This window comes from Mus caroli, chromosome 3 (genome assembly GCF_900094665.2).
Source record: "Mus caroli chromosome 3, CAROLI_EIJ_v1.1, whole genome shotgun sequence".
Lineage (NCBI taxonomy): Eukaryota > Metazoa > Chordata > Mammalia > Rodentia > Muridae > Mus > Mus caroli.
The window spans coordinates 107918806-107945981 of NC_034572.1; the positions used below are offsets into that span (position 1 = coordinate 107918806).

The 27176-nt window shown below is 34.1% G+C and overlaps 1 protein-coding gene across 4 annotated transcripts in view; it reads left to right on the top strand.

Annotated features, from left to right (window-relative positions):
- Col11a1 (collagen type XI alpha 1 chain) overlaps positions 1 to 27176 on the top strand; it is a 187134-nt gene that overhangs the window by 58687 nt on the left and 101271 nt on the right. The window contains exons 5-24 of one of the 4 annotated variants that reach the window (XM_021159058.1): positions 571 to 696; positions 5017 to 5133; positions 5701 to 5793; positions 7503 to 7757; positions 8333 to 8395; positions 9582 to 9623; positions 10306 to 10368; positions 11887 to 11961; positions 12992 to 13075; positions 15910 to 15966; positions 18212 to 18265; positions 21874 to 21927; positions 22045 to 22098; positions 22258 to 22311; positions 23400 to 23453; positions 23567 to 23611; positions 24776 to 24829; positions 25343 to 25387; positions 25588 to 25641; positions 26182 to 26226. In XM_021159058.1, the coding sequence (XP_021014717.1) occupies positions 571 to 696; positions 5017 to 5133; positions 5701 to 5793; positions 7503 to 7757; positions 8333 to 8395; positions 9582 to 9623; positions 10306 to 10368; positions 11887 to 11961; positions 12992 to 13075; positions 15910 to 15966; positions 18212 to 18265; positions 21874 to 21927; positions 22045 to 22098; positions 22258 to 22311; positions 23400 to 23453; positions 23567 to 23611; positions 24776 to 24829; positions 25343 to 25387; positions 25588 to 25641; positions 26182 to 26226 (1488 nt within the window). Of the gene's footprint in view, positions 1 to 570; positions 697 to 5016; positions 5134 to 5361; positions 5515 to 5700; positions 5794 to 7502; positions 7758 to 8332; positions 8396 to 9581; positions 9624 to 10305; positions 10369 to 11886; positions 11962 to 12991; positions 13076 to 15909; positions 15967 to 18211; positions 18266 to 21873; positions 21928 to 22044; positions 22099 to 22257; positions 22312 to 23399; positions 23454 to 23566; positions 23612 to 24775; positions 24830 to 25342; positions 25388 to 25587; positions 25642 to 26181; positions 26227 to 27176 lie in introns of all 4 variants that reach the window. The other 3 variants (XM_021159057.1, XM_021159059.1, XM_021159060.1) reach the window with 3 other exon arrangements.

Consider the following 27176-nt stretch of genomic DNA (forward strand, 5'->3'; position numbering starts at 1 on the left):
CTATAAAATTTATATGAAATTTGTATATGAATATATACAAATTCCATATAAATGGTTTTAAATGTTTGCTAAGATATTTTTTCAACAACGTAGCAAGTTCGTGCTTTTGTATTTATAAATATTGTGTTTATTTTTGCTGTATTTCTTTCTTGTTCATCTTTGTAAGCATTATTTTCTTCTTCTGAATATGATTCTACTGAGATATTCCCTTGCAGATTTCCCTAATAATAGCATTTCAGTGTAAACTAATCTGCTGGGTTTTTGCCATGGAAGTACATATTCTTTGCATGTATTACATTTTTCTTTGAGTATTCATATTCAAATCTGAATTATGTAAAACTGAATAGGTTGATTAATATATAGGATATTTTCTATACCAGAAAGTAAGTCAGAGCCGTGTAATTGATTATGACTTTCTCTCCCAGTCCTAGAAGACTCATCTTGATAATGATATGTGTTTACTTCTTTCTCTTCTGTACACATACAGATGTAGGCCATTTGACCTTACAAGCAGTCTGCAGACATCTGTATTTTTAGATGCTGACTTTTTCCGTGCCTGACTCTTTGCAGGGTGATATTCAGCAGTTCCTGATCACGGGAGACCCCAAGGCAGCATACGACTACTGTGACCATTATAGTCCAGATTGTGACTTAACATCCAAGGCCGCCCAGGCTCAGGAGCCGCACATTGATGAGGTGAGGAGGACGCAAGGCACAGGAGGCCTCGAGGTGCTCGTGTTTGGCTTTGCCTCCCTTTTTGGCATAGTTACTCAGTTTTAGTTAAATGATACTTTCCATTAAGAGTCTTTAGGAAGAGTTTGCTCAAAGGTAATTTAGTATATTTTTCCTCTTTTTCAGGGTTGATTTCTCAAAGCTGTATTTCTAGTTTTTGCTTTAAAACCCCTTGCATTTGGGGAGAGTAGGCCTTTTGGTGTAGTAGCTGTTTCTCAGTTTTGGACAGTTCTTACTGAAGAGAAAAAAAAATGTATTGAAATTGATTTTTAAAGATTTTAGGCTCTTATGTAATAGAGAGTTTCTTCAGTTTCAATTTTGAAAAATTTACAATTTTCAGTTTCCTATTTTCTCATAGGAAAGTAAACAATTTAAACAGGAAATAGTTTGTGATTTAATTTGTAATAAATGATGTTTTTGTTTTAATTATAATGTAAAGAATTTTGAGGTTATCCAATTACATCATTTCTTGCCTTCTCTTCTCTCCTTAAAAGCCCTCCTGTGTATGCTCCTCACTCTCTTTCATACACATATACAACCTGGTTGCTCCTTATAATGTTACTTCATGGATACATGTTCAGGGCTGAACATTTGGCAATGGATACCAATAGGTGTGTTATTTTCTGACAAAACTATATTTTGATATTTATTTTCTTAAAAGTAAGAGTTTCAAATTGTAAAGATGTGTTTGAAATTTGAGAACAAAATTCCATTTCAAAAACAAGTCTATATGTTCTTTTTAAATAGACTATTACTACCATTGAGTTTCCACTACTTAGAATAAATGGACTTTTAATCTGTTCCATTATTATAATTGATACAAATTCATGTTGGTTTTTAAAATTCAAAATTACAAGTTTTGACATTATGTTAGCTTATGGTGTATGTATCCCATTGAATTCTGTTGCCCTAATCTACTAGTACTAAATTGCCCCACAATTTAACAGTAGTATCATTTTTTGAAACAGGGTAAAGGTCTTAGTAAGGCAGTATGAAAGAACTAAGAGAAACAGCTTGGATGTATTATTTGTTGAGTTTTGAAGTTCTTTTTTCTGTAATGGTTTCTATGGAGAAAAAATATCGGGTTAAGTGTAGGTTTCTATAGCTGACAGATCAAATGTATGTCACTAGTTCTGTGTTGAAAACAAATGATATTTATTTTGCATTTGCCACTTTTATAAGAAAAATAAAATCTCTTTCCTATAGCAAATATAAGCCTTTACTTGGTGGAAGAAGAGAAGACGGTATTCTGTAGAGTATGGTTAAAAGCTGTTATTGGCTTTTAAACTAGTGAATCATAATAAAAGGTTTTATTTTTAGTTATTCAGGAAGAATTGACTCTAACTACATTGCTAGTTGAAAACAATAAACATTTTATATTAGTATTAAAAAATTTTAAAATGAACAAGCAAATTTTCTAATCAATTTAGATGATAGCCATTATATGTTTCTTCATATACTGAATTTGTATTTTTTTAGTGAATCTTCAGGTAGTTTGACTAAAAACAAGAAAGCAATGCTATCTTCTCAAGTATAAACATAAAAGTATGACGTGGAGCATTGGTCAGATACATTGCTTAATATCATATTAATAACTTATATAGGCAAACTTACTCAAATAGCTATTGTTTTCTAACTCCTTTCTTCTTTTGGTAACACATCTAATCCACTTGAAATTCAGGTGTGTATACATGCTACACTTACACCCTTATCATGGAATGAGAGATGTATGCTCTAGATAGATTTTTTTTGTTCAATCCTAACAACTTCATACATCAATGGATTTAATGTATCTGATATAGCATTATAAGTAATATTCAAATTATGTCTCTGGCTTATTTGTAACATGTTAAATTATCTTCTGAATTTGTAATAAATGAGATATTAAAGTTCTGTATGAGACTTTTCTAGTGTCTAATGCATATAAAGAAGAGCCACTTGCCATTCATTTTTTAATGACTAAAGTGGAAGGAAAAGCCAAGGGAAGGAGATCACCAATGAAAGAATAGAAGAGAAACCTGACTTCCTACCAGGGATGTCTTGGCTACTGTTGTCAGTCCTTGTCAATGTCAGGTCTCATCAAGGCACTGTTTGTTTCATTTTGTTTTGTTTTGTTTTTTAAACATTTGGGTAATGAACAAGGATTCTCATTTTCAGAAGATTCATCTTCACCTGTTCCAAATTTCTGCTGGTGTGATCATGGAGTAGAGACTAATTTGTCTGTTTCGTCATACCTATTTTTCATTTGTTTTTCTTTTATTGAATATAGAGCCTTTCCTCATAAACACATCCTGATTATGGTTTCTCCTCCTGGCACTCCATTTGCTTCCTCACCTCATCTTCCCTCTCTTCTGCTCCATAGCCACCACTAGAAAAAGCCTTTACAAAATAACAACCAAAACTGACTCTCTCTCTTTCTTTCTCTCTCTCTCCATATATATTATATATATATATATATATATATACATACATATGTATATATATATGAACATGAAGCCAAATTTTCTTTTTTATTTTATTAATTTTTAAATATTTATTTATTTATTTATTTATTTATTTATTTATTTATTTATTCTATATCCAGATCTTATTCCCCTCCTGGACTACCCTCTGACTGTTCCAGATCCCATTCCTCCTTCCTGCCCCCTGTCTCCACAAGGATGTCCCTACCACGCACTGCAGTAGGTTTCCGTGTCCCAGTTCAAGCCATTGTTCCCCTCAATCTCTCACTCCATCTCATTCCCCACATATACCTGATGCCCCTGTACCTATCCAACCTGCCCCTAGTCCACCTAAAATCTATTTTATTTTCTGCTCCCAGGGTTTTATAGCACTTTATTTAGAACAACTTGTTCTTCCTTATATTGATTTTCAGAATATTTTCAAAAGTTTTTAGTGAAAAAAATTGTTCTCCAAAGTATAGGACAAAGTATAGGGTTTTTGTTTGATTGTTTGATTTCTTTTTTTTTTTTTTTTTTTTTTTTTTTTTTTGTTGGGGTTTTTTTTTTTTTTTTTTTTTTTTTTGGTTTGGTTGGGGTTTTTGTTTTTATTTATTTATTTATTCTTTGTTTAGGAAAGACTAGGCAAATGGTGTAATATATATATATATATATTGAGAGAGAGAGAGAGAGACTATATATACATACATATATGGAAAGACTATATATAAAGTATATATGCATACATTTATATAGAGACTTTCCTAGTACATATAGATATTTTATTTAACATACGCAGTTACCAAAGTATTTAATGTGTTGTCTATTCACAACTTTATATTTTACCAAGTTCTAAAGAGTCTCTATATATTTTAGTAAATTGGTATTTTGACCCTCATAAAACTCTACAGGAGTTGGGCAGCGATGGCGCACACCTTTGATCCCAGCATTTGGGAGGCAGAGATAGGTGGATTTCTGAGGTCAAGGCCAGACTGGTCTACAGAGTGAGTTCCAGGACAGCTAGGGCTACACAGAGAAACCCTGTCTCAACAAACAAACAAACAAACAAACAAACAAAACCACTAAAGGATTTTTTGTGTTTATATTTTATATTTGCCATTGGCTACATCATCTAGAAACATTCACTCATTTTGAAGGAAAGTCACTAAATACCAGATATGCAAATTTAGTTTTTCCTAGATTTCCTTCAGAGAAAATGAGTGAATTAAGAATACATTTTAAGTTAGTATTTTCCAAATATAGACATATTTATTCATGTTATTTTTATTTTCTCCCTTCCTCCTACAGATGTAAATATGTTTTCATATTTTCATAAGACCATTCTTACTATTTTATGTATTGAAAAACCACACCAATTTAAATGCTACACTTGTTAGTTTTATTTTTTCTATGCTTCTGATTCAAGCCAATGCCGATATGCATTAGCTAAGTCTTTTTCCATTAAGCTGAAGCCCCAGGAAAATTAATATTTTCATAGGAAGGTATTTCACAGAAGATTTTTACATATGAAGATTAAAACATATTTAACAACTATTTCCAAAACACAAATCCTAATTTTGAATTAATATTCAAGGTTTAATAAAAGTTTGACTCATTATTCAAACTTTTATTTTTCTTACAGCTGTAATCACTTGTTCACTTCTTAGAAAGCTTGCTTGATGACTCTGATGTTATTAGCTTCTGTATACAATAGAATATTCCTGCTTCATGTAGGATCTCTCTTAACATTTACATTGCGTAAAGGTTAAGCAGATGATTTCCACTCTGTTAGTAATTTTACTTGCAACTAACCCACTTGCCCAATATTTGTTCCTTTGCAACATAGTATGCACCTGAGGATATAATCGAGTATGACTATGAATATGGGGAGACAGACTATAAAGAGGCTGAGAGTGTAACAGAGATGCCTACTTTCGCTGAAGAAACAGTAGCACAAACAGAGGTAAAACCAAGAGCTGTCTGTTGTGTGTGGTTGTCCACTCTTCATCGTCCTTCAGACTTACCGAATACCTATCACTCGCTTCTGTGAATTAACACCATGTTATATTTGGCAGAGACACCTTGAGGAGAGCTGACCATTTTTGCGTTTTCATTTCCTTCCTTTTATCCATACGCTTTATTTTCTTTCTCACTACATGTTTTCCATTCCATCTTTCATGACATTTTACAGAAAAAGAAATCCAATTACACAAAGAAGAAGAGGACATTGACCACTAACTCAAAGAAAAAAACTAAAAAGTTCACATCCCCCAAATCTGAAAAATTTGCATCCAAGAAGAAGAAACGTAATCCAGCCACAGCCAAAGCCAAACTAGGGGTCCAGGTAGCGAGAAAAAGCAATCAAGATCTGTCCTAGATGAGATGGAAGATCTCTGATGAGTCTTAGACTTAACCCAATTAGATCAATTCCAATTTGGCTAACACGCTAATGCAATTAAATCATGATTTTTACTCACTTGAGATTACATTACAGATTTTCTAACCCTTGTTCTTCTGAATTTATCATCAGGCAAATATTGTGGATGATTTTCAAGACTACAACTATGGAACAATGGAACCTTACCAGACTGAGACTCCTAGGCGGGTATCAGGATCGAATGAGGTAATCCAGCAGTAATCTCCCTGTGGCTTTCAAAATGTGTAACATGTTTTGGTAGATTTCCTTGGAAAAAGCATCTCAGTCACTGGTTCCTTTTAGTTGCCACTGATAGAGAAACAGAAGTCTTGGTTCATAATTACAAAATACCTGCAGTTACAGTTAATGTCAGTTCAGAATTTGCATGACACTGCTTCATGCAAATTCCATACTTTTCAAAGGGAATTGGCTGCTATCATTTCTTAATTGCTCCTACTGCTGAGCAAGCTTTTTTTAAACTTGTTACAAAGAGTATTCACAGCTTGATTCTCCCTGGGCAAGAATCCTCTGCCTTGATAATTGTATCACCACCTGATACAGTTCCCATCTTATTAATGGGAACACTCATTTTAATGACAACAAGCATTTACATTTTAAAATTCTTTAGGATGTTAATTATGATTAAAATAATCTGGTTTAAATATTCAATTATTTTCCATGTAAGTATTCCAATATAAGTAGGACTGTTAAGTTCCTTGTAAATTTCATAATTCACATATATTTTGATCATGAAACAGATCAACAGGAAATTCGGTATAATACTGTTAAATAACTCATACCCGTTATTTATATTATTATCATCTGTAAGTTAGTATTATGTAAGTGCAAACTATTTAATTATTTGGAACTTATAACTGCTCCAATAAAATATACCTATAATTCAATCACATCCTTTAAAGTTATAAGCATTTATGGTGTGAATAAATTTTATCTTTTCCCAGTCTCAATTCTTTCTTATGAGAATTACAACAGCTCAAGATGTTAAGTTTCATATGTAAATTCATTCAACTGTTTACATCAGTTAAAAGCAACATAAATTACATCATAGGCAAAGTATAACTTCCTTGCAGAAGTATGTGCTACATATTTAAGACTAAAAATTTATAATTGTGGACTTTTTTTATACCCAATACAGTAATGTCATAGCAATGACTTAACTATTATTCTCATTCAATTAATTTTCTATAATGCTGCCTATGTAGTCCATGTTACTCTACTATTTATACTCAGTTTGTCTGTGAGAACAAATTTTCAAATGTAATTCAAAGGGTAACAAGGAAGGTTATTCAATTTTACCTTGATTGCAATCATAAGGTATGTTAACAATGGCGTTCCTTATGTGCATGGCACTTTGAATAGCCACCACAAAGAATAGTTTCCACATACTGGTACTAATATTTAGCTGACAAGACTGAATATCAAATTATAAGGCTTATCTTTATAGCAGCTGTATTTTGCTCTATTGTCCAATAATATTTGAAAACTAAGCAAATATCCATAATAAAATTTTATGAATAATAGCATTCATAAAATATCCATAAAATTAAAATATGCATACTTTATTTGTTCAGATCTTATGCGATAAAGTAACACCTAATTGGCGAGCCAATTTTCTGTAGTGAGAAGAAACACACTTGTTGAATCCTTGTGGACATTTGCAGTTGATGCCAAAAGGTGCTTTGAAAGCAATATGTCTTTGTACATATCAGTGTATGTACAAGTATATTCCTTTCAGTGATACTGAACCAACAGCCTCTTTCTAGGCTCTTGTCTTGCTTGAATAATAATGAGCTCCATTTCTATCTTATGCCATTAGGCTGTAGTTACAGATGCTCACCTTGCTTTGCTAAAAGTAAACTTCCTGTTCTCCAATTCCCTACAATTTAAATGAATAGCCAAATCAAGTTGAAGAAGGTTTTACTGAAGAATATCTAACCGGAGAGGATTATGATGTCCAGAGAAACATTTCCGAGGATATTCTGTATGGAAACAAAGGAGTAGACGGCAGGGATTCTGATCTGCTGGTAGATGGAGATTTAGGTGAATATGATTTTTATGAATACAAAGAATATGAAGAAAGGACTACGACCTCCCCTAATGAAGAATTTGGCCCAGGTGTCCCAGCAGAAACTGATTTCACAGAAACAAGCGTAAGTCAGCACTACGCTCTGTGCCCTGCGCATGTCTTATCTTGGGAATGTTTCTGTGCTCATTCTGATGTGTTTTCAGGCTTAAAATGCAGCTGAGGTCTTATGTCCATTGTGGTTACTGACCAAACCCTAGAGAGCCATGATGGTTTCTTCAAGTGGGAGTTGACAAAGGTTGTGTCTTGGGCTTTCTCTGCAGTCTTCCTTTTAAATTATTGTAAATAAAATTGTACCCCAATTTTCTCATTATTGATAAATTTAAGTAATCTTGTCATTGCTTTTCTGACTACTAGCTCTCGTTTTGTATTTTAGACTGTTTTCTATATTTTATTTGGCAATATTTCTTTAATTTTGAGACCGTTTTGAGGCTACAAATGCATTTAACTTGCTGTAACTGAAATGTAAGGAAGCAACAGTTTGTTGGTATTTCAATAGTCCTCTTGCTTATCTGGCCTTATTGAAATTCTTAATGTTTCTTTCATGAAAGGAACACTTCCTAAAAGGTTTATTTAAATATATCTAGGTGGTTAAATTATTATTGAAAAATATTTAGCCTGTTTTTAACTTTCACTCAATAGATAAATGGCCATGGTGCATATGGAGAGAAAGGGCAGAAGGGGGAACCGGCTGTGGTTGAACCCGTAAGTGCTTTGGAATATGTTTTAAAGATTGCTACAATCATTTAATTTGTGAATTGCCATTTCCTTGTCATTATATAAGACTCTACATTTTCAATGAAAATTCTGATGTTTATAATTTACCCCAAAACAGGTGGGTAGTAATGCCTTTTCTGGAAAGCAAAATTTCAGTAAAATAAAATTATCACATATTTATGGAATTTGGAATTTTGAAAGTGGCTGGAATTTTTTTCTGGTCCAATTTTTTGTTTAAAAATATGAATTTACATGTTTTATTCTGTGATTTCAAATGTTTGGTGGTTGAGATATAATGGCTTTAGTTCAAGTCTGTGATTTTACTGATATTTATTTACTGATAATTACCATATTAGAAATGTTATTCAAAGTATATTATACAATAACAAAATAAAATGAATAGATAAGGAGTTGAGAGAGAGAGAATTGAGTAGATCACAACAGACAAGAGTGTTAGGGAGAAGGAGTAGTGACTGTGGTCCGTATGTATGGCATTTTTGTGTGAAACTTTAAGACAAGAATATTCTCTAAAATTTCATTTTGTTTACTTGCATGATTATCTGAAACTATAATTGTATCAATGCTATGAACTCTGAAGGTATTGTTAAGAGGTATATATTTTCAAGAAGCAATTAAAAAAAAGCACAGTTTTCATTGACCAGCTACATGGGGAAAGCAGTTTATTGGAGCTATAGGTTGGTTTAATGGTTCACTTCAGACACATGTATTTCCTTCAGTAAACACAAATAAATATAATTTATCTGGAATTAAAGTGTTTAGGTATTTCCTTTCCTTAGTTCATTCATCAATTCATCCATTAATATAGCAAATATTTATCATGACCCTGTATTTTTGTTTGATCGATTGTTTTTTGTTATAAATTAAGTAATTAAGTTCTAGGGAAGAGCTTAATAAGGCATCTCTGTTATACTCTCCGCAGAAGCACTGAGCATATTCTTTCTCCTTAATATTATTTGTCTGAGCATTTATTTTACTTTCAATTAGTTCATACATTCACTAATAGCAAAGGTTATGTCTTCTATTATTTCAAATTATTTTATCTTCCCATAAAACCACATTTTAATTGTTTTATATCATATGAATTTGGAATTTGCTTTAAAACTATTATAGTTAGTCGAAAGACTAAAAGCTACACGGCTATTTTTTGTTATAGGGGATGCTTGTTGAAGGACCACCTGGGCCAGCAGGACCAGCGGTATGTAAATGATTTTTTTCTGCCATATACTTGAAATGTTTGTATTTTAGTCTTATTTGATTTATAGAAGAAATCCGTCAAGCTTAGGAGCTGTTAGACTCAAACTCTTTATTATTATTATTTTTTTTTGTAAGAATGACTCTATTGATAGGCCTTAAAGTAAATTTTGAATATTTTCCTCTCTCTTTATATATTATATTTGTGCATATATGTATGCCTGTGTGAGATAGGAAATTTTTGTTATAAAAAATATATGGCATCAATGCTTTTAAGTAGTTACAAAAACAAAAATGTTAAAATGCTGGCAAGCTATGTGATTACTTGTTCAACTTTACTACCACATTTTTGAGGTCGAGTCTTATGAATAGCCATTTCTTCAGGAGGAACCTGGGACCAGCCTCCACCACAACCACTTTTCATTGGCATGCTGCTTTCCTTCCTGTTTTCCCTTGGCGTCTGCCTCCATGCTGAACACAGACTCATAGAGAAACAGTTGTGCTGAATGCAGAACTGTTTCCCATAAGTTGTCTTTTCACAGGAAGTTAAATAGAGCAGTTGTTTCGGAGTTAAGGGTATATTTATAAAATATAAATGAGGCGCACGTTGAGTGTGAGAGGCCTGCCTTTGCTTGAATACTGATGAGACAGGAAGTTGTTTCAGATCATATTTTCTTTCTCCGCAGGGTCTTATGGGTCCTCCAGGGCTACAAGGCCCTTCTGGGCTTCCCGGCGATCCTGGGGATAGGGTAAGTGAAAGGTGGGGATGTCACATGGCAACTGTGCAGCATATGGCCTTAAAATTAATGTTTTCCTCAAATTAACATGGTGCCTTTTTTCGGTTGGGAGAGTGGGATGAGAGTTCTACAAATTTAGGATTGTGTGACATTTTACTTAACTTTTCAGACATGTTTTAGCGGGGATAAAGATTTTATCAGCATGATTAGTGAGTCAGTATTGTTGTCAAGTCTCCTATGCACATGGGCAATTACAGTAGACTCAGCTTTCAAATATGAACACAAGAAGTATGATCTTGATGTACTCCATTTTCCTAACCGCATCTGCATAATTTCAGACATCGAGTTTGATGGAAATGTTTGTTTGCTTTTTTAATTAATGCATATGGGTGCACATATCTGTGTTCACATGTGTGTGGGAATATGTGTTTGCTTCTGCCTGTGTGTGTGTGCACATGTGTGTGTGTGTGTGTGTGTGTGTATGTGTGTGTGTGGTGTGTGCAGACACGTGTCAGTAAGTATGCTGGTAGACAGGTTTTGATGTCAGTTGTATTTATTAATCTCACAGCATCTTACATTTTGAACTAGGGTTTCTAGTTGAACCAAGAGCCTGCTTAGCCAAGTTGCCCAAGAGATTCTCTGTCTTTGCCTCCTCCTGAGACCTAGAATTACAAGTCATCACTGACATTGTCAGTCCAAGGATTAGTGTCTGAGCTGGATATTTGAGCTCAAATCCTTATGCTTTCATGGCAAGCGCTTTCCCAATGATGTATCTCCCACAGCCTTTCACATCATTTTAGTTTTAAAAACACTGTCGTTGGTAGTTTGAGTTGTATCTATCTATCTATCTATCTATCTATCTATCTATCTATCTATCTATCTATCTACCTATCTAATGTATATATATATATATAGTTATTAACTTTTAGAATTTGATATTTATTTATTTTTACTAAATAAGATTTGACTTGGCAAAAGTCAGATTCCTTTTACTGAAAACTCATATATATGTATCATCCATTCAAACTTGTTTATGCAGGTGTGTGTATAAATTTGATACTCTATAATCATATATATCTATGTTGTAAACATATGCAAATTTCTACATATATGTGCATGCATGCATGCATACACACATTCAGTATATCATTAAGCACAAATTTAAGACAGTTTTATTAATGGATACCTTAATATGTTTATTGTATTAACTTTAGTAATTATACTAATAAAGTGACTATTTTTTGATAGTTTAACATAGGCAGAAGATACACTTTAAATATCTATTTATATGTTAAATAGATATTACATAAATATCTATCTAGTAATACTTAACCCAATTTTGTGAAATTAAACCTGTTTTCAACTGTAGAAAACTAAATTTTCAATTTTTCTTCATACTGATTTCCCCTCCAGAATATATAGGATAGTTTCATGGTATGCAATTTTATATTTTATATTCTTAGCAATTACAGGCTCACTGATATTATAAATTGTATTAATTGATCTTGTTCATCGTATTTCCTTTCCTAGGGCCCACCAGGACGTCCTGGCTTACCAGGGGCTGATGGTTTACCTGGACCTCCTGGAACCATGCTGATGTTACCAGTAGGTTTTAAGAAATGTTTTATACAGACAAATTTGTTACCTTTCATTATGTAACCAAACAATACTGTAATTGAATCATTGAGTAGAAACAGTTTGGAAGGGAAGGAATGAAGGAAATCAAGCAGAACTTGAATATGGGGCAGTTCATTGAATAGAACTCTGGTAAATAGCATTCTTTGCCCTAAACTAGTTTTTTGTTTTGTTTTGTTTTGTTTTGTTTATAATTTATTTTTTAAATTAGGTATTTTTTCATTTACATTTCCAAAGTTATCCTAAAATTCCCCCCCNCCCNCCCCCCCCCCCACTCCCCTACCCACCCACTCCCACTTCTTGGCCCTGGCGTTCCCCTGTACTGAGGCATATAAAGTTTGCAAGACCAAGGGGCCTCTCTTCCCAATGATGGCCGACTAGGCCATCTTCTGATACATATGCAGCTAGAGACACAAGCTCCGGGGGAACTGGTTAGTTCATATTGTTGTTCCACCTATAGGGTTGCAGACCCCTTCAGCTCCTTGGGTACTTTCTCTAGCTCCTCCACTGGGGGCCCTGTGATCCATCCAATAGCTGACTGTGAGCATCCACTTCTGTGTTTGCCAGGCCCCGGCATAGCCTCACATATTTCCTTATGGTCTCGGAGATTCCAAAGGTTTTGGTTACCAGAGCAGAGCTACCTATGTAGCTTTTGCTCAATCTAATATACTTGCAATACCTGTGAATGACTTGTCAGAGTGGGAAGCATTTCTCCAGATTAAAAGAGGCATGACTTTTTTTTTTAAAGTGTATCAGTAATAAAATTTGAAATGAAAAAATATATTTACAGTTGCTTTAAAATTGATAAAGGGGACTGTGCAGCAAGCACCGTCTTATGAGACTGAGGCAGAATTGCTCTCTCAAACAGAAAGCTCATTGTGTCGTGACTTTGAACTTTTGTAAATACCAATCTTTAATTCAATTTTTAATCTGATGATTAAAGGACCTAATCTCATAAATCTGTCAAAGGTCTGTTTGTGCTCATATTATCTTTTCTTAGTTCCGCTATGGGGGTGACGGCTCCAAAGGACCAACAATCTCTGCGCAGGAAGCCCAAGCTCAGGCGATTATTCAGCAGGCTCGGGTAAGAAAACATGAAGTCATGTTCACACGACCTGATTCTGTACCAGACAGCAGTGTGTAGGTCCATTGAAGAGTGTTTCTATGCATTACATAGATTTTACATGGAAAGACTCTAAACGAGTATTTATCTTTGCAGTAATAATAGTTACTAATTTAATATTAAATGAATGACCCTTGAATTGCCACATGAAATGCTGACATTATCCCACCATGGCATACAAAGCTCCCATTTTTAACAGAATATTAAGAGATTATATCTAGGATTCCTTATCTTTCACATCCTGACTTTTTTCTGCTAACTTGTGAACCTATAATTATGGCAGTAATTGTGAAAACACACAATGAAAGGAGTATGTTCCCCTAATTCATAAACCAAATAATTACAGACAATAAACAAGGCAGGAATCAGAATTCATATAATGCTTTTGTTCATAACTTTATAGTCATTAAGAAAAAAAGTAGGTAGGGCTTAGGATTAGTACCATTATTATAACTGTACTGTATCATGTCTAAGATAACTTTTTATTCATGATCATCATTTATGTATCTGTAAAATACTGAATATGTAAATGAAAGTATTAATTTATTTTCAATATTTACTTATTATGAAAAAATTATTCATCTGAAAAATGATTATTTGATTGTGTGATATTGAATGATAATGAGAATATGTGCTCATTATATCAAAGCATATTGTAACTAAATTTACTTATAGTAACTAATTATCTCTATAATTTTCTTAGAAATTTCATTGTTTTGAATTAGTTGAAGTTAGCACATTTTGAGACTGTAGAATTCCTTGTTTGGTTTCTCCTCTTTCTATTGCTTACTGATCAATCATTTCCCTAAAGCATATTTTAAAGGTCTTTTGATCGGGTCATTCCCCAGTTCCCTTCCTTCAAATTCTTCATCTAGCTCCATTACCATTTTCTTTTTATTTTCATGTTTTTTCTTTTTTGTTGTTGTAGGTTTGGTTTTATTTTTATTTATTTGTTTGTTTGTTTGTTTGCTTGCTTATTTATTTATTTATTTATTCATTCATTCATTTAACCCGCTGAGTTCATTTATTGCTGCTAGTGCATGCATGGGTATAGAATTGTGTTTTATAAAAGAAAAGGAAGCCAGGGATATGTTTGACAGTTATGGTGCAAAGGAGGGGATGCCTCTGTGGGCCCATTCTGAGGCATCCCTTCCCTCTTGGGGATTTGAGAATGGAGGGGAGAGAAAAAGAGAGAGAGAGAGAGAGAGAGAGAGAGAGAGAGAGAGAGAGAGAGAGAGAGAGAGAGAGANGAGGAGGAGGAGGAGGAGGAAGAGGAAGAGGAAGAGGAAGAGGAAGAGGAAGAGGAAGAGGAAGAGGAAGAGGAAGAGAAGAAGCCAGCCATGAACAAATGAAGAGAGAGGGTGGAGAGGAATGGGGAGAGAAGAGCTGGAGAGGGAAGTGAATAAGAGGGGAAGAGAGTAGGAAAGTAAGAAAGTAAGAGAGTAAGAGTGAGGAGGGTGTGATTAGCCCTTTTCATAGAAAAGCCAGGTATTACCTGGCTGTTGCCAGGTAACTGTGGGGCAGAGCCTTAGAAGGAATGATAGGACCACCTGCCTGAGCCTGGGTCAGTCAGGTAGGCCACTTCCCTGACAAAACTTGACAGTGGGAATTCCTGATATCCTTCCAACCCCATGAATCGATTTCGCGTGGCTTGATCTTGTGTAGGTTTTGAGCACACTGTGATAGCATCTCTCAGTTCATATGTACAACTGTCCAGTTGCATCCAGAGTATATTGTCTCATCATAGTCTAATGTCTATCTGGGTCTTAGTATCTTTCTGTCTCTTCTACCTTGATCCCTGAGTATGAAGGCCTGTGCTATGGGTGACTCATTTGCAGCTGAACATTCTGTAGTCCCTCATTCTCCACACATTGTCCAGTTGGGAGCCGCTGATAATCACCTTCCACTGCTAAAAGAAAGCTCATAAATTGAAGGATGAGAGAGTCACTAATCTACAGTGTAATGATGTCTTTACAGTCAGTTCATATGATTTGTCATGTTAACTTGTTTAAAAGACAGATAGAGAGATTTTAAATTTCAGTTTTTCAGCTTAATCTCAAGAATTAAGAAGTATGTTGTCCAAACACTCGTGGTGAGTTATTGGTGGAACTTCTGAGGTCTTCCTGGTTCTGTTTCAAGCATTATTTTTTATGATTTTATATATTTTCCATCATAGTGTCATTTTTAAAATGCACATTCATCTTTCACTCATTAATATTTAAAACAGTAAACTAAATTAACTTAACATCTATCAAGTATTTTTGCTCTGCTCGGCATTCTAGCTTTTCAAATAACCTAATTTCATATACTTACTGAGTCTAAGGATAAATCATCCAATTGGTCTATTGTGTCCAATTCTGCCTTGTACTGCCTCACAATGATCACCATATTTTTTCCTAAAAAACTACTAGAAAATATTTATCTTTAATTGTTCACCTTAATAAAAGATCTCTACCCAAGATCATGCCTGCACAATGAAGACCAAGAACGTTCTATTTTTTGAAGTATGCTTCTGAGTATAAAATAATTAGATAATCTATTTTTCCTGACATCTATTTTTATCTGATTAAATTTTGGCAGTATACTGTACAAGACTGTACAACAGTTTGAGACATGACCGATCAGTAAGTAGAACATTCTAGCTATGTGCACCACTGACTAAACTTTTCCTAGCAAGTTGCTATTATACCTTCCTCAGTTATATATACTACCCAAGGATATCATGTCCAAATGATTGGTGCTACAACATACTACTAGGAAAGAGTTACTAAACTTGATGACTTTTTATCTTCTAGATTGCTCTGAGAGGCCCTCCTGGCCCAATGGGTCTTACTGGAAGACCAGGTCCTGTGGTATGTTACATAAACTATATGTTAAAAGTTTCCTATTGATATGTTTTCCCACATCATCTTCCAGACTCTGTCCATTTCTCAAGCTAGTAAACCAATTGTTCATGACTGATACTGACTCATTTAAAGAGTTTTAGTTTAATTTTCATAAGATTTTAGGGAGGCTATCATCAAATTAATGGAAAATTAAACGAATGTAATAAAGTCACATAACTGTTACTTAAACCATCATTATAATTTATTTGAATTCTATTTAATTATCAAAATGCATTTTTACATTAAATTCTTGAAAGTTAATTATATACTTGAGTTCTTACTAAATTGCCTGTGAAATCTTTGATAATTATTGTGCAATTTTTACATTTCACTTTATTGAAAATAATTTTTATACAAGTTATTTTGATTAGTTTCCCTTTTTGTGTCTCCACCGAATGTTTTCTTTCTTATTATATTTTCATCATTTAAAACAATTTTTAAATTTAGTGATATTTTATTCATATTGTTCTCTTCCTGTAAGTTGGAAAGAAAGAAGGTAAAGTATCTTTGCCCACAGATGATAAAATAGTACACATAAATGACTCAGAAAATTTCCATCAGAGGGAACTCTTACAGTTGATCAACAGTTTCAGCCAAGTAGCTCGATACAAAAGTAATTCATAAAAACACAGTTTGCCTGCTATATACAAATGAGAAACGATTGAGGGAAAAAACAGGGAAACAAAACCTAAAATTGAAGTCAATAGGACTTCAATTATGTACAATTCTGAACAGATTATCAAAAGTTCTTATTTCTGTGCTTTTCAAACTACTAGAAAAATATATTAAGTCACAAAAGAAATAAATGTTATTCACATGTTGGTGATACAAATAAAGTATACACACATGAGAGGAATACAGAAATATTTTTCAAAATTTTAGGATAGAAAGAGGGTAGAAATAATATCCTGTACATCTTCTTTCCCGTCAATTACGTGATAATTTTGATTATATGTAGAAGGATGTAACTACAATCTACAGAGCAAGTGATGCATATGTACAATGAAACCCAGCCAATAAACCTAAAACAATCCGACCACTCTATAATTGTATTCAGTTCCGTGATTAATAATTTAATTTAATTCATTGCCCTCACTTTATTATAGGTAATTAGTTGCAAAAGTTATTTATTAGAAGCTTGGAGGTAATCATCATAGTTTTGAAAATTTACAATTACGTTCAACATTGACTTCTCGTCTTTCTTGCGAGACAGAGTAGGAGTTATTTTATTTTGTTGCCACAAGGAGGCGCGAGAAAGCTTCTTTCTGATTTATCAAGTTTTGATTTTGTTTTTTGGTTTTTGTTATTGTTGCTGCAACTTAGTTTAATGGAAGGTATACTGATTAAAAAAAAAACCCAGAATACCTGTAAACACACTAAGTAATCTATTACAACCATTTTAACGTAATATTATAAACTTTTTGATAGTATGGATGCATATTCCATAACTCCTTTTTTTTTTTTTTTTTTTGAGACAAGGTTTCTCTGTGTAGCCCTGGCTGTCCTGGAACTCAGTTTGTAGACCAGGCTGGCCTCTCGAACTCAGAAATCTGCCTCTACCTCCAAACCATAACTCCTTTCTAAAGTAATTAATTTTCCCTTGCAGTTAATCTACTTGGCATCATTGTACTTTTTAAATTATATAAACATTTGTAAGCTATATTTATTGTAATGATTTATTTTTATAGAAAAATCAAAACAATCTGAGGAAAATGCTTTGATATTATTTTACAATAATAATAATGGCACCAATAACACCATCCTAAAACAGTTTACTACTAGAAAATGCACTACCTGAGAATTATATGTTCATAAAGAGTTGGTTTTGCACAACCTTTACCGTGTGAATTAACTCAGTGTACACCTGACTCTGTTTAAATTCACTGCCCTAGTAGTAACTCACAATGTAGTGGTTTCTCTGGTCTTGTTTACCAGACAATGTTTGTTACAGTAAAAATTTAAAAGAAAATTTTAGGGTGATTTCAATGTTGACTTCTGTTCATTTGCAAGTGTAATATAGATCTTTATATATGGTTCATATATCAGGATCCACTTGACTTTCTAGAAGTTCTATACTTTAGACACAGGACTTAAGTAGCTCATTACATGAGAAGTATCAAACTGATTAAGAAAATGTTTATTTATTTTGAGTGAATTAAAGAGCACTGGTGACTTAACATTAATTGGTTGTCTGTTTTGCTTCTGTCCTCAGGGGGGTCCTGGTTCAGCTGGAGCCAAAGGTGAGAGTGGGGATCCAGGTCCTCAGGTAAGAACCAATCATTTGTTCTCTTTATATATTTTCATTTTTTCTACTTATGTAGTAGAACAACAGAAATGTTAGGAGTACAGAATGTATTTACATCACGTTAAGCCCATACCATGGTTTTAATTGAAAGGAAAACCAATCAGAGTAGGCTGTTGATTTTCCATGAGTTGGTTAATTCCACAGCATGTGAATGGTGGCCCTCGCTGGTTTGAGAGCAGATGGTTTTTACAGGATGCTGTTGGCTAAAGAAGCGATTGCAGCTCTGTTGCTGGTTCTCTCCTGCTTCTGTAAGCACAGATTGCTTAGCGCACTTCATGTAAGCTAAAGTCAGACCTTTGTGTATTAGATACTAAGTAGAGAAAGATGTTATGCTCAGTGTAGTTATCATAGAAACAAGTAAACGAAACAAAACAAAAAAACCCAATTTGATTTGAAAATACTCATTTTTAAATGAGAATACTGTCTGATAAACTGTAGAATAAATTCACACTGTCTGTGGAGTCCTGCATTGCTTATCCTCTCGTTGCTTTCCTTCTTTCTTTAAGGCTTTGTAATCATACTTTAATTATACCTAATAATGTATTTCCACACCATTTTATGCATGAATACATTTTGGTTATATGCACCCACCATTACTCCCTCTTTAGTCTTTCCTAATGATATAATTTTCTTCACTACAATTAGATTTATTTAAAAGTGATAAGAAATAATAGAATCAGAGCCCATTATATACATTTGTAACTATGATTAAGATAATAAATATGTTCTATAGATCACAACAATTATTTTATTAAATCTTTTTAAATAATGTTTCATTATTTCTTTAAGAGGATCAGATGAGGTATTTCAATCATCTTTAAGGCCAACTCCTCCTAACATGATCTATCCCTACACTTACCCTCTCACCTCCACAACCTGATGTCCTCTCTCTGTTCATATTTTTCCTGTTTTCTCTTAAATGTCTCATTGACCCCAGTTTGTAATGCCCATATGTACTCATGAGTGTTGGGCCATTCACTGAAATGTGATTATGATACTAGAAGCTGTACTTAAAAACAACAACAACAAAACCCAGCTATTTATTTATTCACTTCATATCCCAATATCAGCCCCCCTCTCCTCCCAGTACAACCTCAGGCAGATCCTCCCCACAGTTTCTTCCTCCTTAACCTCTCACTATCCCTGATCCCCCACACCTGGAATTACAGTAGTGCTAGGGACATCCTCTCCCACTGAGATGAGACAATGCAGCCCAATTAGGTGAATGGAATCAACAGGGAGGCAGGCAACAGATTCTGGGACAGCCTCTGCTCCTATTAAGGGGCCTGCATGAAGCTGTACTTTTAAAGAGAACTGACGCTAACTCCCACAACCACCTCAATTATAAGTGACAGTCACTCCATGCTAGAACGTTGAACCACTTGATCAAATGCAGTCAACCCCAGCTGCTGAGAATTCATGAGTGCAACAGTCCTGTCATGTCCAGAAGACACACAAGCAATTTCTTAGTATTTTTCCCTTACAGATTCAACTTTGTTTGACCTAAAAATATCTGGTAACCACTCTCCTATTCTTTGCCATGGAATTTTGCACAGTGTTCAGAAAAAAATCTAAATGAAATTGTGCCATATACAACATTCTATTACTGACTTTTTTGGATAAGGCTTATAAGGTCTTCAGACTCGTAGTATTTGAGTGCATCAATACTATAATCTTTTTCTTTCTTTTTATTGGATATTTTATTTATTTATAATTAAAATATTATCTACTTTACCAGTTTCTCCTCTGCACACCTCCTATCCCATCTTCCTTCCCCCTGCTTTTATGAGGGTGCTCCTCCACCCAACCTCCCACTTCCACCTCCTTGCCCTGGCATTCCCCTACACTGGGATATCCAGCCTTCTCAGAACCAAGGGCCTCTCTTCCCATTGATGCCAGATAAGGCCATCTTCTGCTACATATGTGGCTGGAGCCATGGGTCTCTCCATGTGTACTCTTTGGTGGTTTAGTCCCTGGGTGCTCTGGGAGGTCTGGTTAGTTGATATTGTTGTTCTTACTATGGGGTTGCAAACCCCTTCAGCTCCTTCAGTCCTTTATTAGAACAGTGATAACAATATTTAAACAGCCCAAGATGTGTTAGTCTTGATTTCATTGTTTAATTAACATTGATATAAAAAAGATGGAAAACGCTGACTGGTTCACTGGGAATTTCAGAAAAATATTAAAATACACTACCTAAGAATATTGTAAGATTATTGCTCATTAAAATTCACAAAGCAACATGTATACTCATCTGTTTATAGAAATGGTGAATCTGAAGGCATGACATGTTTTAGGATATGGTCTTTGTTGAGCCTTTAAGTCCAAAAAGTTAGGTGATATCAAAGAAGTATCTTTTTCATTAAAATCTGTCCATATTGCACATGTGGATAGATTGTTCATCAGCTAAATGTATTACTTTCAGAAGTTCCAGGTTTGGTTTTTAGTACCCACGTGGCTGCTACCAACAACCTTTAAGTCCAGTTCCACAGCATCTGATGCCCTCTTCTGATGTCTGCAGGCTCATGCACATGCATGGTTCACTTACATACACTCAGGCACACACATGCAAAATAAGATTAGTTCATTAAGGAAAAAAAAAAACCTTGGCAACATTTGTTGAGTTGGTACTTCTCGTCCCTCTTGGTAAGGTTCCTGATATACTCCTCTCCAACAATTTTTTTAAGCTACATTCTTTGACTTCCAATGATTAGACACTGTCATTCTTACATTTCCACAATAAATAATCTTAGCCTTCAGTGAGATCATGTTTTCAGTTAGAAGGTGATCATATATGACTTTGTGGATAGTTGAAGAGTCATTCACGGAGATTTAGTTGAAAACAGGTAATCATGTTATAGGAGCTTTCACTATGCTTGAAAGGTGATTAAATCCAATGTGATCAGTGGTTTGGGAAATGAATCATCTAGGAGAGGATATTTAAACAATGAAAAGGGAAAGGGTCAAGTGCTTGAAATGAGAATGGAATGATGGCATTATCATAGCTCGATGACTGCTATGTGGAAACCATCTCTCTGACAACTGAATATGTAATTGATCATAAAGGCTTAAAAGTATATCACTATATTTCTTTTGTTTGACTATATTCACATCTACATAAAATACTTTGCAATAGAGGCTGGAGAGATTGTTCAGCGGTTAAGAGTTCTGACTGACCTTCTAAAGGTCCCAAGTTCAAATCCCAGCAACCACATGGTGGCTCACAACCATCCATAGCAAGATCTGATGCCCACCTCTCAGGTATCTGAAGACAGCTGCAGTGGACTTACATATAATAAATAAATAAATCTTTAAAAACAAAACAAAACAAACAAATAAAAAATATTTTGCAATGTAGTTGTTTATATGAGAAGCTCCTTAATAAAATTGCTTTTCTGACTTCTGCTTTTTCAGAATTTTTATGGCAAAATAATCTCTTTGTGATTAAATAAATGAACAACACAGATAATTTTGGTTTTTAAAACCATCTCTTTTGACTTTGACTGATTAAGATTTCTGCATTGTGATTTCATATAGTTTTCATATAGTTTCATCATGTTTACATATAGGGTCCTCGAGGTGTCCAAGGTCCTCCTGGTCCAACGGGAAAACCTGGAAAGAGGGTAAGGGTATTTTTCCTTGTGCACTTTGAGATGAAGCTTCAGCCATTGATTAGTTTGTCTCTTTGTGTTTATTGCCATGTGACCTTCCTGACTTAATCTTGCATTGGGCATTTCTAGGGCCGTCCAGGTGCTGATGGAGGAAGAGGCATGCCAGGAGAATCTGGGTCTAAGGTCAGGACTTGATAACTTTGTATTCAGATAATGTTTGGCACTTTATCCTTGACAGTATTATAATTTAATATAAAATCTTTTGAATTTTACACTTTACACTGACATTAGAGTTCTGACCCAGAATGAGAATATGATGGTAATATGATTGTGATTTTACAGGGAGACCGAGGGTTTGATGGACTTCCAGGTCTGCCTGGTGACAAAGGTCACAGGGTAAGATACCTTTACTACATTTTATCCAAAATGTAATAGTTTCCTTTGGAGCTTAGGTGGCTTTGGTATACTTTTGGAAATCAGAAGAAAAAAAAATAACACAAACAGTGGTGACTCCATTTGGTAAATTTTTGTATCTATTGGATACTGAGAATATGTAGATGCAGATTATATATAGTGCCAGTCTGTCTGTTTTTTCACTACTTGTAGACATTGAAATATTCCTATGTGCAAAAAGATAGAGGCAGAATCTCTATGCTCATAGATGTGAGGAAGAGCAGTTGAATAGGAGAGTTGGAGAATTTAAATGAGAATATTATTTCTTGAGCATTGCATATTCTTTACATTTTTCTCTGTGGAAATAACACAGGTGAGGACACCTGCAGATATCCTGACAACATTGTTTCTTTGTGTTGCACACTTCAGTGAAAGAACTCATTAATTGTAAGGCTAAAGAAATCAGCATGCTGAATAGTCACAACTGTTAGGTTATGTTTTAGTGGGAAATTGGAAGACAGTTTTAAAAATAATAAGAATTGGTTATTTGTATCTTTCTTCACCAGAATGAAGAACAAATCTAGGACTGTATTTAGGTAAATTGGAGAATGAAAAGGAAAATTTAATCTTACAGTCACCTAATAAAATAACATATTACACCTAACCCATAATAGGATGCACATATAATTTTGTTTTGTGAAATAAATTCTAAATACCTTTAAGTGTTCATGAGTTGTGCTGATTTAATATGAATTATTCAGAAATTAAGAAAAAATGATGTCCAGTTGTGCCCATTCTTTAGAGGCTCATAAATAATTTTCTGAATGATTCATTTCTTAATAATGTCTAAAATATTTTACATGTTTTCATTAAATCATTTTTATTAAAAATTGAGAGAGAATTTTCTAGCATACTAATTTGTAATGCCTGTTAGAGTTTAAAATTTTACTATTGGAATCACTCTAAGAAAGGTCCAGGCGAGGTAAGTTTCCAGGACATGTGTCCTGTTGACCCTGATTGTGTTGACTCTCAGGTACTCATACGCAATCACCTTGATTCCTGCATTTCTCCTGTTTCTGTTTATTCCTTAGGGGGAAAGAGGTCCACAAGGTCCACCTGGCCTCCCTGGCGATGATGGAATGAGGGTATATTAAGAGTTTTCTTGTTTTAGACTTGTTTACAATTAATCCACCAAAGAGCAACTGTTTTTGAAGTCACACCCCTCTAATAGGGCTCTCTCCACTTTTGTCACCCATAGGGAGAAGATGGGGAGATCGGGCCCAGGGGTCTTCCAGGTGAAGCTGTAAGGAATTATTTTCTTTATTTTTATATACCAATCTCTTTTATGAGGAATAGTGTCTTGTACTAGTTCAGCAAAGCTAAACTCAGGAAACATTGAATTTTACACAAATTAGCCAAGAAATTTTCATATTAAAAAAAAAAACAGAGTGAATACAGTTGCCTTTTCTTGTGAACAAAATATTCGTGACTTGAGAAAAAGCAATGTAGACATTTTGCTGGTCAAAATTCTTATTAGTTATGTTTAGTTGCAGTTTTTTTAATTTAAATATTTTATTTCATTTTTTGCATTTTATTTATTCTTTTAATAAAAATTATTTTCTAATACTATCAGTGATTCCAGAATAAATTTTTGTATATAAATTAACTTTGTTTTCAGAAGCAAGATACTAAGATGTTACATACTACCCATAAAGATTATATGACTCCTCTCCAATAAATGTTGATAATAAGGAAGGTCAGTGGTGGATATTTACTCAAAGCCAGCTCAGGAAAAGAACCAAACTTGAAAAGGCTTCCTAGCTTCAGCTTTCATTTGCTTCATTATAAAGCCAGCCAGGTCAATTATGGTAAAGAAAATAGAGCAAATTATTATGCTTTCTTTTTTAAAGCTGGGAAAGAACTTTGAGGAAAAGGGGACAGAAAGGGAATTTGAATATAACTGTTAATTCTCTAAAACCCCTCAATGTAGAGAATGGTTGTATAATCCCCATAGATAAATACCTACCTGTTTGTTCTTCAATGAATGCTCTCCCAAGATATCTAAAAGAAAAATGAATGGGAATTTGGGCTTTTGTGTTTGTTCAACTGTGCCATCGTACAAAATCAAGTGTGTCAAGATCAAGTTAGAAAATGACACAAAGTTATTTTATTAAGAATATTAGATTAATTTGATTTAAAAAAATTACAAGTGATGCATGTGTAAATAAATTGAATCTAAGAAAGTTTCTGTACTAAACACTGTTATCTATTATTTTCTTTTGTGTCTATATAAACATTCAATATTTATATTATGTGAAATGGTACTTTAAACATGTACTTTCAGTGCACTGATAGGAGATGGATCGATATTTCAACTCACATATTATATTAAAAATATTCAGTGAAAGAGTCCTGTTCTGAGGGCATTCCTTATGCAAGCTTTCTCTTTTTCTTTTATTCCTCTCAGGGTCCAAGAGGCTTGCTGGGACCAAGGGGAACTCCAGGACCTCCTGGGCAGCCTGTATGTATTACTGTGAACATTCTGGTTTTTCTAGAAGAAAGCTTATTGCCAAATGTATGTGTATGTGTATTTTATGTGCATGTATATGTGTATGTGTCTCTGTGTGTGTGTGTGTGTGTATGTGTATGTATGTATGTATATGTATATGTAATGCATATGCCTATGTATATGTATATGTATAGAACTCTGTAGAGAAACTAGTTTACTGTCAGGCTGTACTCTGAGTCTCTGAATACTGGCTCTCAGATTAATTGATTTCTCTCTCCATCCTTGCTTTTTCTGTCTCTTTAGGTATCTCTTATACTTTTCGTGATTAATCATAGCATACAATGGAAAATGATACTAGATCATCTTCAGAATAGACATGGATGGGAGGCACTATACAAGCCTTCCCTAATTTTTGTTACATGCTAAATTCTCATTTCTGTTAATTAAAAAAAAAAAAAACTTCAGTCACCACAGGCTTCTCTTTTAATATATAAAGTTTTAAATATATTTTGTTCTTCATTGAAGGGTATCGGAGGTATAGATGGCCCCCAAGGACCAAAGGGAAACATGGTATGTAGTCAATATCTATAAACTCATGTCAACTTCAGAGTTACTGTTGTTAAATTAAAAACATATTGTTACATATTACTAAATATATTTTCCCGACTTCTTGAATAAGAACTGATTTGGGGCTAATTTTTAACAATTAGAGTTAAAAAATAAACTATAATACAAAAGCCTTACTAATCACTTTATTTCTTCCTATGCAGGGTCCCCAAGGGGAGCCTGGACCACCAGGTCAGCAAGGAAATCCAGGACCTCAAGTAAGTCTAAGCCACTATTTTTCCTGGGAGATATGAGGTTAAGATTGCTTTATTTAAAATAAATTTCATAATGTCAGAATATTCTTTGCAATGCCAAATATGTGTAAACTTTGAATGTGAAAAGTATTTCCTTTTTTACATGTTTAAGAGAAAAATGACTTATCCAGCTTTTACAAGGTGCCATGGTGAAATCCACACCTGCGGAAGATTCTGGATAGAACTGAAGTTTAAGCTCTTGCATAGAGTTTATGAAAACTCCTTAAACTGCTCAAGAACTCTCTGATGTGCACGCACACGTGTGTGTGTGTGTGTGTGTGTGTTTTAGAGAGAAGAACAGCAAAAGGGAGAGGAAGGAGGTAGGGAAAGGGAGAGGGACGGATGCAAGAGTGATGAGAGAGGAGAGAGAGAGAGAGAGTGAGAGTGAGAGAGAGAGATCAAAGTTCTTGTGAATCAATACAAGTGCCATAGATTTAATTATGTATTGTGAACATGTGTCCTTCTGAAATGATTCCTGACATTAAATAAATTCTTTTATAATAGGGACTTCCTGGTCCACAAGGCCCAATTGGCCCTCCAGGAGAAAAAGTAAGTTGTTCTAGTGTTCTCACTGGTAAGCTACTCTACAGCAGGGGGAAAGTCTAGTCCTGTGGATAAGGCGTCTCCATACTTTCCCTACCTGTTGTCAAAGTTGTATAGTAACCTGAACTAACATCATGGTAATAAAAGTTGGATATAATTTATTTAAAGGTTGAATGGAATTTATTTAAACCTATTTAAGGTGTAGTTTCAACTTAGCAGGTAACATAATCAATAATGATAATTTCGGTAACTAATTGGGATGATTGTTTTCTCTTTATTTTCTCTTTACTTTCTTGTTATTTAAAATCTGTAATTGACTCAACGTCTGTAAACTTTAAACTTCTCTACTGTTAGAATTAGGCATTCAGGATGGAAGCTCTTGCGTTGCACATTACATTTCATACTTTCACTATTCAGAACACTTTATGCACTTATCTATCATCCAAAACAAGATATCCATGACAGAATTATAATAAAAAAAACAGTTTGTATAATCTTTGTGTCTGATTCTTTGTGGTATGTGATGGTTTGATTTATTGAAAGTTTTTAAGTAAATAAGTTTATAAAATATAACTTAAATTATATTATTTGTAAATAAACTTTATTCTGTATGTGAGTGTTTTCTTCATAATTGTCTGTGCATCTCATGTGTGCAGGCCTGTGGAGGCCATAAGAGGGCTTCAAATCTGTTAGAAGTGCAGTTACAGGTTGTTGTGTGCTGCTAAGTTGGTGCTGCAAATTGAAACCAGGTCATCTGGAAGACAAACCAATGCTTAACCATGGAGTCACCTCTCCAGCACATAAAATCTACACTTTTTTTTTTTACTATAATTACATTTTCTTTCTTTTTTTTAAAAAAAGATTTATTTATTATATGTAAGTACACTGTAGCTGTCTTCAGACACTCCAGAAGAGGGAGTCAGATCTCATTACGGATGGTTGTGAGCCACCATGTG